Source organism: Entelurus aequoreus, linkage group LG05 (assembly GCF_033978785.1).
Source record: "Entelurus aequoreus isolate RoL-2023_Sb linkage group LG05, RoL_Eaeq_v1.1, whole genome shotgun sequence".
Taxonomy (NCBI): Eukaryota; Metazoa; Chordata; class Actinopteri; order Syngnathiformes; family Syngnathidae; genus Entelurus; species Entelurus aequoreus.
The window spans coordinates 36755409-36767962 of record NC_084735.1 but is presented as its reverse complement, the minus strand read 5'-3'; the positions used below and the strand labels follow the sequence as shown (position 1 = coordinate 36767962).

General features: G+C 41.0%; 2 protein-coding genes across 11 annotated transcripts in view; one reads left to right on the top strand and one right to left on the bottom strand.

Annotated features, from left to right (window-relative positions):
- The window catches only part of aifm1 (apoptosis inducing factor mitochondrion associated 1), a 36734-nt gene extending 30493 nt beyond the window's left edge, over positions 1-6241 (bottom strand). The window contains exons 1-5 of one of the 5 annotated variants that reach the window (XM_062048031.1): positions 5829-6241; positions 5146-5276; positions 4896-5004; positions 2123-2149; positions 1724-1828 (exon numbers count right to left, since the gene is read on the bottom strand). In XM_062048031.1, coding sequence (XP_061904015.1) covers positions 1724-1828; positions 2123-2149; positions 4896-5004; positions 5146-5276; positions 5829-5916 — 460 coding nt within the window. In that variant the 5' untranslated portion in view covers positions 5917-6241. The remainder of the gene's footprint in view (positions 1-1723; positions 1829-2122; positions 2150-4895; positions 5005-5145; positions 5277-5828) is intronic. The other 4 variants (XM_062048030.1, XM_062048032.1, XM_062048034.1 and 1 more) reach the window with 4 other exon arrangements.
- Positions 5669-12554, top strand: part of gab3 (GRB2 associated binding protein 3) — a 41911-nt gene continuing 35025 nt past the window's right edge. For all 6 annotated transcript variants that reach the window (XM_062048042.1, XM_062048039.1, XM_062048041.1 and 3 more), the window contains exon 1: positions 5669-5967. In XM_062048042.1, the coding sequence (XP_061904026.1) occupies positions 5952-5967 (16 nt within the window). In that variant the 5' untranslated portion in view covers positions 5669-5951. The remainder of the gene's footprint in view (positions 5968-12554) is intronic.

Here is a 12554-nt window from a genome sequence, read left to right as displayed (position 1 = left end):
TCACTATGTAAAGCGCTTTGAGTCACTTGAGAAAAAGCGCTATATAAATGTAATTCACTTCACTTCACTTCACATCAGCAACATTGCACTGCAACCGCAGGTCAGACAAGAGAAACCCAAAGCCAGGTGGCAAACCACAGTGCTGAGAGATCCACCGTTGCTGAGGAAAGACAGGCGGAGGACACAGGAGGGCCCTTAGTGGACACCAATGCCTCTGAGAGTGGCACTGACGAAGACGCAGAAGGAACACAAAGCAACCCCAACAACCAGGAGCAATGCCAGATAGCAGAGAGGAATGAACGTGGAAGGAGGCAGCTGGTCAAATGGTCTAAAGCAAACAAAGTTGCGGTCTGGCAGAAGCTGGACAAGGACCTCAGCCTTATCCTGGAACACTCACTGCATGGCCAGGTGGAAACCTTGCAGATGGCCTGGCCAAGATCAATCAAAGCCAACTCCTTGGGAACTACAAAGTATGGTGCTACCAGTTCATACTGCAAGCCTCCAGCAACTCCTGTCGGGCTGCACGACACCGTTGTCACAAGGCCGCTACAGATGGCGACACGACCAAGTCTTGAGAAAGCTGGCAGAGGTGTCAGAGACCTGCAGAAAGGAGGCGAATAGCAGACCTTCCGCTCCAGCCAGACAGCCCATCCAGTTCACGAGGGCTGGAGAGGGTGCCAAACCCCCCCGCCAGAGAGCTACAGCGAGACTCCTCTCACCAGGAAATGAGTGGAGCATGAGGGTAGACCTGGGGAAGCAGCTCCAGTTCCCCAGAGAGATCGTCGAAACATCGCTTTTCCTTATCAGTGGAAAAAAAAGAGGTAAACTGCATTTAAAAAAAAAAAGAATTATTTCTTAACTGCTTGACAGTCGTGATTCCCCATTATCTTAACATTGGCATCATAAGTCCTCTTCAGTTTTCTTGCTAATGCTAACCAGTAGCAGGTCAATGGCATATCCATTGTAAATTAGCATCTAGCTAACTTGACGAGTGGAGCCTTGCTTTCGATCGAGAAGATTGCTTTTGAAGCGTGTTTGCCTGCCAAGTGCTTGGCTGGTGCAGCGTCTACAACCGGACGTGATGTTACGGGTAAACCAGGTATCGAAAATAGATACCATTTGATTTCACGTGAATCGGTACCCCGTATTACCGACATAATTTGGTCGGTACATGTTAAAGTACAGAAGTCGGTATCCATCTCTATTAGCGTCATATGTTGGTTAGCAAATAAAAATCTTAAATTGCCCAATACGAGACAAATCCCTTTTTCCCTCTTATACTATCTTCTATTGAGGTCAATATGGTCATCTCTTCTAGGGTCAAACTCTCACCACCATAAAACCTTTATCAGCAGTTGAGGCATTTTTTATTTATTTACCATTTTAATCATAATACAGGTGCAAAAGTAAGTTAACTGTTGACATATCATAGAAAAGTTTGGTCAAATACCAAATTGTTCAACCTCAAGGTCATTGGACTTTAGAGGTTCCACTTTACCATTGAACATCACATGTGAGCATGTGAAAATTGCATTACACAACTCGTCCAGTTGGAGTCCCCCATTTCTTTCAAGTTATTTCCAAATAAGGTATCAGTACATTAGGTAAAATAATTATTTATCTTTAATGACACACAATGTCATTGCTATCAGACAGTTTTTACTAAAACATTATTTTCACACATGAGGCCATATTTCATATAATAGAAAAGTATACAAACAACCTGGGAGAGGTTCAGTTGTCTCACTCGGGGCCGCCTCAGCACCAGTGGAAAGAGGGCTCGGCTCTTCTGCTGCAGGTGCAGTTTGAGGTTCTGACTGGGAAACAGCTGATGAAGAAACAAAGAAACGCTAAGGGTAAACTCAATATTAGCTGAACCTTGCAGTCTGTGGAAACTAAACCAAAAACAATTTGTAATTTGGAGCAATAAATACATGCTTTTTTTAGAATAGTATCATTGTGTAGAATTACAATAGAGAGGAAGCTAATGCATTCATTCCAGAATGATCTGAGGCTTTTCTATAGCCTAATTGTGTTAATGTTTTAAAAAACAAAAATGCAAGTCTGTTTATTCTGATCAATATACAAGACGAAATAGTAAATAAATTGAGAAATCACTCACCCTCTGCTGTCCCAATAGCCTCTGCAGCTACAAACAAACAAAAACAACCAATGTTGGTTCAACATAATTGAACAGTCTTTCACCCGGAACTGTAATCTACTTGTTGTGGTAGGTCGCTTCTGGATGACATATTCTAATTTGGATGGATGGTCATTAGGACTGCATAAGGTTTTTATTACTGCAATAATCTGACCACAAGAGGCTGATGTTTATTTTTTCTCCCCTCCTGAGACAAGGACATGTTAAAGTTAAAGTACCACTGATAGTCACACACACACTAGGTGTGGTGAAATTACCCTCTGCATTTGGGGGGTGGACCGCCGAAAGCGAGGAAGTGAAGTGTGTTTGTAGTAGATGAAAGTTTTTTTTTGGGACATTCTCTAAAAAACAACAACATCCAAATCCATCCATAAGTATCCATCCATCCATCCATTTTCTACCGCTTGTCCCTCTTGGGGTCGCGGGGGTGCTGGAGCTCTCAGTTGCATTTGGGCAGAAGGCGGGGTACACCCTGGACAAGTCGCCACCTCATCGCAGGGCCCACACAGACAGACAACATTCACACTCACATTCACACACTAGGGCCAATTTAGTGTTGCCAATCAACCTATCCCCAGGTGCATGTCTTTGGAGGTGGGAGGAAGCCGGAGTACCCGGAGGGAAACCACGCAGTCACGGGGAGAACATGCAAACTCCACACAGAAAGATCCCCCACTGTGCTGCCCTATCCATAACACCATCCATCCATCCATTTTCTACCGCTTGTCCCTTTCAGGGTCGCGGGGGATGCTGGAGCCTATCTCAGCTTTTTGCACTTAAAAACCCCTGTTTGTCGTAACCAATATGATCAGAAAATTTTTGTTTGTGTTTAAATTACATGAATACTATTTATCCTAAACATAACTGTCACTTCATTTTGCACTCTATAACATTTTTTTTTTTTTTTTTAACATATACCTCAATAATATCGTACCGTGGCCTTAATGCCACGATAACGTATTGCGAGATTTTGATACCGTTACATCCCTAGCTCTAAGAGTAGTGCTGGGTGATATGGCAAAAAAAAGACATCACTATTTTTTCATATCATCCAATCTTGATTAATATCACTCACTTTTTTATTTATTTGTTTTTTAATTAAAGCGGCTTGTCATGTGCATGATTGTACAGAGTACCCCATCCTTACTGTTTACTACTGCAGTAACTTGTAAAAGACATTTCCACCATATTTGATCGAGGTAATATATGCTAACAGCTGACAACTGTCATTTTGTTCATAAATATAATGGTGTTTAAGAGAAGTGCAACTGTACAGGTAACCCAAATTTTGCTTCTTTTTTGGAACATTTTGTGAGGGGGAAAGAATCACTTGTTTTCCTCTCAAAGTTATTTTGTTTATTTTGCTTGTCATCACAAACATTCTGCAGTAAACAAAGTATCAGTGGTGTAGTGAATACTATAAGACTTTTATTTCTAGTTAACATTTACTTAACAACACTTTGGAAAATTATAATTTATATTCTTTAATTACTTGTATACATCAGAGCTTCACACTAGTGCTTTGGCAAACATCAAGCGGTGACCCAGATTGGAGTTTTTAAAACTCAAATTCTGTGTCTTATATTGAATGAAAATACATTAAAGTGCAGTTTGATTTTGAGGTACTGTAAAATAATGTGTACCAACACATAAAACAAGTTTAAGGATTATTTCAGGTATAGAATGTTTTTCTTTCCACAAACAAACAAAAAGAACACAAAGTGTCTGTCTGCAGAATTTTGTTTAGTACATTTTATATCAGAGAAGTGGAATCTTAGCAAACACATATTTTTGCTAAGATTAATAAGACAAGTCTTATTAAAAATATTTTGATATAAAAATGCCTTTTGGGATTAAATTAGTGGGTTTGTTGCTTGTCCTACTCAGGACCAATACAGTCACATAGATGCTTTGTGAGTGCCTGCAAGTCCGCATTCAGGGCTGATTACTGGGGAGCTCCAGCAGATAGTGAAAGTGTGTCAATAAAGTCGCTGGTCCTTCTAAATGTTGTGTTTCAACTTCTTTGCTAGTGTTAGTCATATGTCTTTGCTTTGTTTTTCTGGGCTGCACTTCCAGCTGTGTAATGGGGAAAAGGCACGCTGATTGAACATTAATTACGTCGTGACGAGACGACTTTCGCAACGGTGGAACGAGATGGTCGGGCACATACACGGACACAAACACACAAATGTACACACACATTCACGTACACACACAGGATCACGGTCAATAAGGGTGGATTGTTCCGTACAGGATTATACCAAGCATTGTTGCTTCCCTACTGTTTACTACTGCGGTAACTTCTAACAGATGTTCCCGCCATGTTTGATCGAAGAAATATGCTAACAGCTGACCGTTGTGATCAAACTCAAATTTAGCGCGATCAACAATCATGATCATATAATCGCCCAGCCCTTTGAAGAGTCTCCAAAAGTGTCCATTAAGAGAAGAAAAAGTTGCTTAATTTGTTGCTAGTCACTTTTTTGAAGTATCTAGAGGGGCACATTTGCTAAACTGTCAACACCGATTCCTCCTGCTACGTCTTCTTATTCCCTCACTGTATTAGGTGTGGTAAGAAGCGAAGTGTACCATCTACTGCACAGAAGTGTTGACAGACAGCCCATCATAATGGGTTTGGGAGAGTGGACAGGTAGCACCTAATGTTCTTGTGGCAGGCAGCCACAAAGATAAGATAGTATGGCGAACACTGTTTAAATAAAGGAAAAATGCTAACCAGGAGATTCTGTTTGAGCGCTGGGGGCTATTTCCTCACTGGTGGCTTGATGCAAAACTGCAAAACGCTCGTCATATCTTTTCTGGGCTCCTGTAACAGTTCGGTACGTCTGTGGAAACAACACAAGTAGGTCATTCATTACGCATACATTTACTAATCAGACACAGTACTGAGCGTGAAGGTGTGCAATTATAACCTGCACCCTGACACGCATCTAACATCACATGTATGTAGAGATGAACTCACTCACATAAATAGTGCCACCAAGACAGGTTGCCCCAACCAGAAGTACATAGAACTGATTCTCCCTGCTGGCCCCTGCAGGTCCTGTCGCCATGTTAACCGCAGGTACATGTGGCGGTATTCTGCCATGTTTCATACCTGTAAACAAAAAAGCAGTCAAATGCATTAGTATTATCGGTGTCTATGTCTTTTATGGTTAACAACAAACTATTTACTGATGAGCACAAACTATGCACTGATGAGCAGTATCATGTTATTGGGTGGCTGGTGTACAGCTTCACTGCCTCATAATCATATTGTGTCTATTATTTCAACTAAAATACAGTTTTAGAAACAGCTGTAAGTATGACGAAAATTATCTAATGTAATTGCTTAGGTGTACCACTAACAATAAATACACTACAAGCCCCCATTGGCTCCATGAAAGTCAAACATATGTGATAGAGGTATTTTTAGTCAGGCACATGTCATGGTCACAATATTTAAATTGGCATTTAAATCAGGCAAAGCGCCGTTCGGTGATTGGCTAATTTTGGTCCTAAACGGTGAGTTGAAGGTCAGACTTGTACCTGTAAAGCCGCCAAAAGTTGTACCTTTATTACACAATAACACGTACCGTTAATCCATTACAAAAATGATTACGGCAGCTTTTAGAAGCAAAAGCACAACTGTGGTGCCAAGTTTACATACCTGTTCTTCTCACATTCTGCCGACATAGCGTGGACGAGGCTCTGGCAAGAGGAGCAATCTTTTTGCATACGGTTCTACATTTCAGCATCGTGGCAACTCCGCTCTTTAACAAGTCCCAGTTCAATGGCCGACCTGTCAGGTAGGTGCACTATTGCAAGACAGTTAACCTAATCCTAACAGCGCTTGCAGAGAAACACCGCGCTATACCACAAGGCCAGAGACAGGTCACACGTTCGGAAGGAATCATGGGTAATTTTAGAGCGCTTCACCGAAAAAGATTTCCCACTACCATGAACATGAGAACAATAAAAATGGCGCTGCACATTGTTAGGCTTATCCTCTATAGCTTCGTAAGTAACGCAGCACAGTCATTAAGTAAGTGTATTGTGTTACATGTTTTAGTGGGTCTACATTTAAATGATAACTTCTAATAACATTTCGCAGGTCACGTTTGGTACACATTCAACCACACTGAGATAGTTTTTGTCGTTTAGGATCTTTGGCGTCACAATCGTTTGGATTGGTCAAAGAAGAGTCAACGTTCTTTCTGAGCCAATGAGGGAGTACTTTTCTTATGGAGGCGGTCCCGAAGTGACACGCCACGCCCCCTCTCCTGGTCACGTCTCCGCATGCGCAGCCATATATGAGCGGTCCAGTACACGTCTTTTTTTTTTTTTTTTTTAAAGTTTTATTTATACATTTCAACAATCAAATAAGTACAAAAGTAGTACAAAACAGTACAAAAAGAATACAAAGCAGCGCCAGGGGGTTATAAATTCAAAGTAACTAAAATAGAATGCAAAAAAACATATATATAATATAAACAAAGTGCAAAGCCATAGGCTCACTCAATTTCAGTAAACAACTCAAATTTGGAACACAGCATAATCGTCTTCACAGCTTTCTGGTTGCTAGAGGTAGAGAGTGTCTTAATGTACAGTTCTAACTCTTTTTTAAAGGCACAAAAGACAGGTCGGGTATTGAGAAACTTACATTTATGAATATAAAACTTAGCCAATAGTATAATGAGGTTGCAAAGGTAAAATTCCTTTTCAAATTTTTGTTCATATAGTGTAAAACCAAATATCACATCTTTAAAACAAAGCACAAATTTGTCATGAATATTGTCCAGGATGAAGCGACAGATGCCCTGCCATAGTGATCGAGTGCTTTCACAAGTCCAAAACAGGTGGTAAACAGTCTCTGGATGCATGTTACATAAGGTGCAGGTAACATCAATGTCCTTCTTGTATCTAACCATCACAGTCTTTACAGGGTAATAACGATGAATGATTTTAAAAGATATCTCTTTGACTTTGTTGGTATGTAAATACCTGTTAGGAAGGGACCATGTTTTGACCCAGCAGATGTCATTCACAATATTATTCCAGAGCGCAATTACATAGGAGACAGACACACAATCATTTTGGAATAAGCTGCGGATTTTTCTGTTATTTTTCTGATCAAAGCAAAGTTTCCCCACAGGAGTGTCAAGTGGATCATTCACAATTTTTACAGCAGAAAGAGGAGATGAGTAAGCCCTGTACAACATAACAACACCCGTTGGAATGGCATCAAATACAATGGCAAATTGTTTGGGAGTTACAGGGACCTTAAAGTGGTTGAGAAATTCTTGGTAATTAAAAAGTTGACCTTCCTTATTGAAAAGCTGACTCACTAAAATAATATAATTGTTGAACCAATTGTTGAGGAAAAGAGATTTCCTTTTGTAACATATATCTTTATTGTTCCAAATGAAGTATTTGGTAGGTGAGAAATTGTGCTTGTATATAAGAGACCATGCCAGAAGGGCTTGTTTGTGGAAGTTTGAAAGAGCAACAGGAATCCTATCAATGCTGTAGTTACACAATAGCAAAAATTTTAGGCCTCCAAGGTTAGAAAATACATGATGAGAAATGAAGTTCCAAATTGAGGTAGGGTCTTTCAAATAGTGTCTTATCCAATTAATCTTGAAGGTGTTGTTTAGTGTAGTGAAATCCAGAAAGTTTAGACCACCCTGATTATAATTGTTCATTATAACCGATTTCTTAATATAATTAATTTTGTTTTTCCAAACAAAGTCAACAAGTATTTTGTCAATAGTTTTACATATTTTTTGGTTAACATCTAAAGAAATAGCCGCATACGTAAGCCTGGAGATACCTTCTGCTTTGGAAAGCAAGGTTCTGCCTTTTAAGGATAAATCTCTCTGTAGCCATTGGTTAAATCTTTTCTTAGTTTTTTCTACAATTGGATTAAAGTTCAAGACCGATCTAGAACTCTGATTTTTAGTGATAAGTATTCCTAGGTAATTAATACTATCCTTAAGGCCCAGTACACGTCTATATGGGACTGTCATTACTCGGGTGACTCATTGGGGTAACCTAGTGGTTGAAAATAGTATTCAATGTCATGGCGGTGGACTGACTTTTTTATTTTTTTAATTGTTGCACAGTCACAGAGAACAAACAGTCACAAATGCAAAAAAGTAGTACCAGAGAAATATTTGCATACAAAAAAATAACAGTCATATTGATAATTGATTATATCGTAAAATATTATGTAGTGTTTTTGTTGATTACATTTAATTTAACTTTTATAAAGATTTTGAAGACATATGTAATTAAACAACTTTTTTCTGTAAACATACACCATGTGTAACCGGTGGTCTTTTCCTCTGCGTTGTGTGGCTTTAATGGAACACGACCGACACCATGGATTGCTCAGCTGCACTTTACTGACAATACAGAACATACAATTGTCGTCAATAACTTTGTTTCCATCGTCAAGTCCCTCTCCCGTTATCGTGGACAAAAGGGCAGTACAACAGTGAAATAAACATACCTGACAATACAGAACATACAATTGTCGTCAATAACTTTGTTTCCATCGTCAAGTCCCTACACAAATATAATACAGAAAAAGATAGTGAACTTAAATTCTTAACATGACAATATTTCTGTCGTCGCATGCACGCCTACCTCTCCCGTTATCGTGGACAAAAGGGAAGTTGGAAGGCGTGTCCAACGCATATAAAAAGACATGTGTCACAGTAATTATTGCAGTCGGAGGGACAACGAGACAATGGTTCCACATTGACAAAACATTGAACAATATCCAGGTATTTACATGTAACTTACACATTTTGTGTAATTATAACAATTATAAAGCATTATAAAATACATTATTTACAAGACATAATTGACCCTGTTACACTCACCCCCCAAGAATTACACAAAAGTCTGGTTTGCAAGAACAGTACGCATGTGTAAACACAATGGCCATGAAAATCACAAATTTGCATTAAACAGCAATATACGCTTCCTATTTAAAGGATAAGAGAACAAGAGACTTGCTTGGCGCCTAGCAAGAACTCATAGTACTCTATAGACAAGGTGAGGTGCCTTATACACCACACATACACAGGCCAAACATTTTGGGTGAGTAGGGAAAAAATAGTTTTTCAAAACATTGAGTCCACACAAAGAGCAGCATAAAACAGCTTTCTGGTCATATCTCACACATTAATAACAGTATGGGAGCCTGGCTCGACCCCTAATATGGACTCAAGTTGAACCATGGACTCTATTAAACGGTAAACAGGTTTAATGACTCTGCCAAACCGTGAGGCAAATAGGTTCTCAGCACCAGATGTTTGAGGTGGACCAACTGGGACTAATTGCAGTGAGGAAGCAGGTAGAGCTATCGGGGGATCCAGAGCAGCAATATGGCCACTGTCTGTAGGGGAGACTACTTCAGCGGACTCTGAACACTGAGGCTCATCAAAGGAAGACTGCTCATGGACCCAAGAGGCAGTACGGCCATCATCACAAGCATCAGCACTCAAGAGGGAACCAGCATGGGATGTCCCAACAGTTGCAGCTGCCGTATCTGACACCTCTGATTCACACCCATCAAATACTGCTGTGGCAGGCATGACCACTGGTCTAGCATCATCATCCAAAGCTCCGTCTAACGGCAGGAAGTTAACCTGGAGCAACAGGTTACGGTGAACAACCCGTTCATTCCCCTCTGGATCCTCGATCCGGTAGATGTGCAGGTCGGGTTTTGAGGCCACCACAGTGTGTATAACAGGCAACCACTTGTCAGAAAGTTTACGCTTCCCTTTGACACCTTTGTTTGCCAACAGCACCTGGTCGCCAAGTGAAAGAGGCTGACCTTTGACCCTTCTGTTGTACTGGTTGCTCTGATGCTTCTGCTCAGCAGAGCAGTTCTTCTGGGCAAGTGTCATAGCACAATGCAGGTCCTCTAAAAGGGACTTTACATATATGTTATAGTCACAGACAGTCTCATCCCGAAACACATTCTTAAAGAGGAGATCTACCGGCAATCTCGGGGTTCTCCCAAACATCAAATAAAAAGGCGCAAACCCAGTCGTCTCATGCACAGTGCAATTATACACAAAAGTCATTGTCTGGATCATTTGGGGCCATTTCTGCTTGGAGCGAGGAGGCAATGATCTCAACATGTTGCCTAAAGGCCTACTGAAATGAATTTTTTTTATTTAAACGGGGATAGCAGATCTATTCTATGTGTCATACTTGATCATTTCGCGATATTGCCATATTTTTGCTGAAAGGATTTAGTATAGAACAACGACGATAAAGATTGCAACTTTTGGTATCTGATAAAAAAAAGGCTTGCCCCTACCGGAAGTAGCGTGACGTAGTCAGTTGAACATATACGCAAAGTTCCCTATTGTTTACAATGATGGCCGCATGAAGTGAGAGAGATTCGGACCGAGAAAGCGACAATTTCCCCATTAATTTGAGCGAGGATGAAAGATTTGTGGATGAGTAAAGTGCAAGTGAAGGACTAGTGGGGAGTTGAAGCTATTCAGATAGGGAAGATGCTGTGAGAGCCGGGGGTGACCTGATATTCAGCTGGGAATGACTACAACAGTAAATAAACACAAGACATATATATACTCTATTAGCCACAACACAACCAGGCTTATATTTAATATGCCACAAATTAATCCTGCATAAAAACACCTGCGTGTTTGTTACGCTAGCTCCTAGCTCCTCTGCTAGCTCCTAGCTCCATAGAACACGCCAATACAATTCAAACACCTGATCAACACACACAATCACTCAGCCCAAAAGACCGTTCACCTAACCCAAGGTTCATAAAGCTTATATATTTTTTAAATGTTATGTACGTGACGCGCACATACGGTCAAGCTATCAAATGTTTAGCAGCCAAGGCTGCATACTCACGGTACCTGATATTCAGCTGGGAATGACTACAACAGTAAATAAACACAAGACATATATATACTCTATTAGCCACAACACAACCAGGCTTATATTTAATATGCCACAAATTAATCCTGCATAAAAACACCTGCGTGTTTGTTACGCTAGTGCCTAGCTCCTCTGCTAGCTCCTAGCTCCATAGAACACGCCAATACAATTCAAACACCTGATCAACACACACAATCACTCAGCCCAAAAGACCGTTCACCTAACCCAAGGTTCATAAAGCTTATATATTTAAAAAAAGTTACGTAAATACGCAAAAAAAAGTTGCGCACATACGGTCAGGCGATCAAATGTTTAGAAGCCAAAGCTGCATACTCACAGTAGCACGTCTGCGTCTTTGTCATCCAAATCAAAGTAATCCTGGTAAGAGTCTGTGTTGTCCCAGTTCTCTACAGGCGTCTGTGTATCGAAGTCAAAAGTCCTCCTGGTTAGAGTCTCTGTTATCCGAGTTCTTCCATCTTGACTGCATCTTTCGGGAATGTAAACAAAGAAGCGCCGGCTGTGTACTGTTGTTGCTGACTACGTTCGAAAAATACGTCCATTTCGCACCGACAACTTTCTTCTTTGCTTGCTCAGCTTCCTTCTCCATAATGCAATGAACATGATTGCAACAGATTCACGAACACAGATGTCCAGAATACTGTGGAATTATGAAATGAAAACAGAGATTTTTCGTATTGGCTTCAATGTGGAAGGCATACCCGTGTTCGCCGGTCTACGTCACGCGCATACGTCATCCTCAGAGGCGTTTCGAACCGGAAGTTTAGCGGCAAATTTAAAATGTCACTTTATAAGTTAACCCGGCCGTATTGGCATGTGTTATAATGTTAAGATTTCATCATTGATATATAAACTATCAGACTGCGTGGTCGGTAGTAGTGGGTTTCAGTAGGCCTTAAGGTGCGGTTAAACCGCTCCGTCCCACCGTTTCCCATAGGATGGTAGGGGGAAGTGTGAGGCTTGTCAACTCCTGACAACATCAAGAGTTCAGCAATCAGTTCACTTTCAAAATTTGCACCCTGGTCTGAATGAAGGCGCTGGGGGGAGCCGTAAATGCAGAAGAAGCTGTCCCATAATTTCCTAGCAACCCTCTTTGCAGTCTGGTCCTGACAAGGAAAAGCATGTGCCAATTTCGTAAAGTGATCAGTGACTACAAGAACATCCACAGATTTGTTGTGGCTGTCTTCAGCTGTCCAAAAGTCAACACACACAAGCTCTAGGGGAGCAGAGGTCTTGATGCTTTGTAGCGAGGCCCTTGCTGAAGGCTCGGGGGTCTTGCTAAGGACACACCTGCGGCACTGTTTCACGTAACTGCGGACATCCTTCTCCATGTCATACCAGAAAAAACGATGGCGAGCTAAAGCAAGAGTGCGGAGCTGACCTTGATGACCAGCTTGGTCATGAACGCCAGACAGTGCGTCTGCCTTCAAGGACTCTGGCA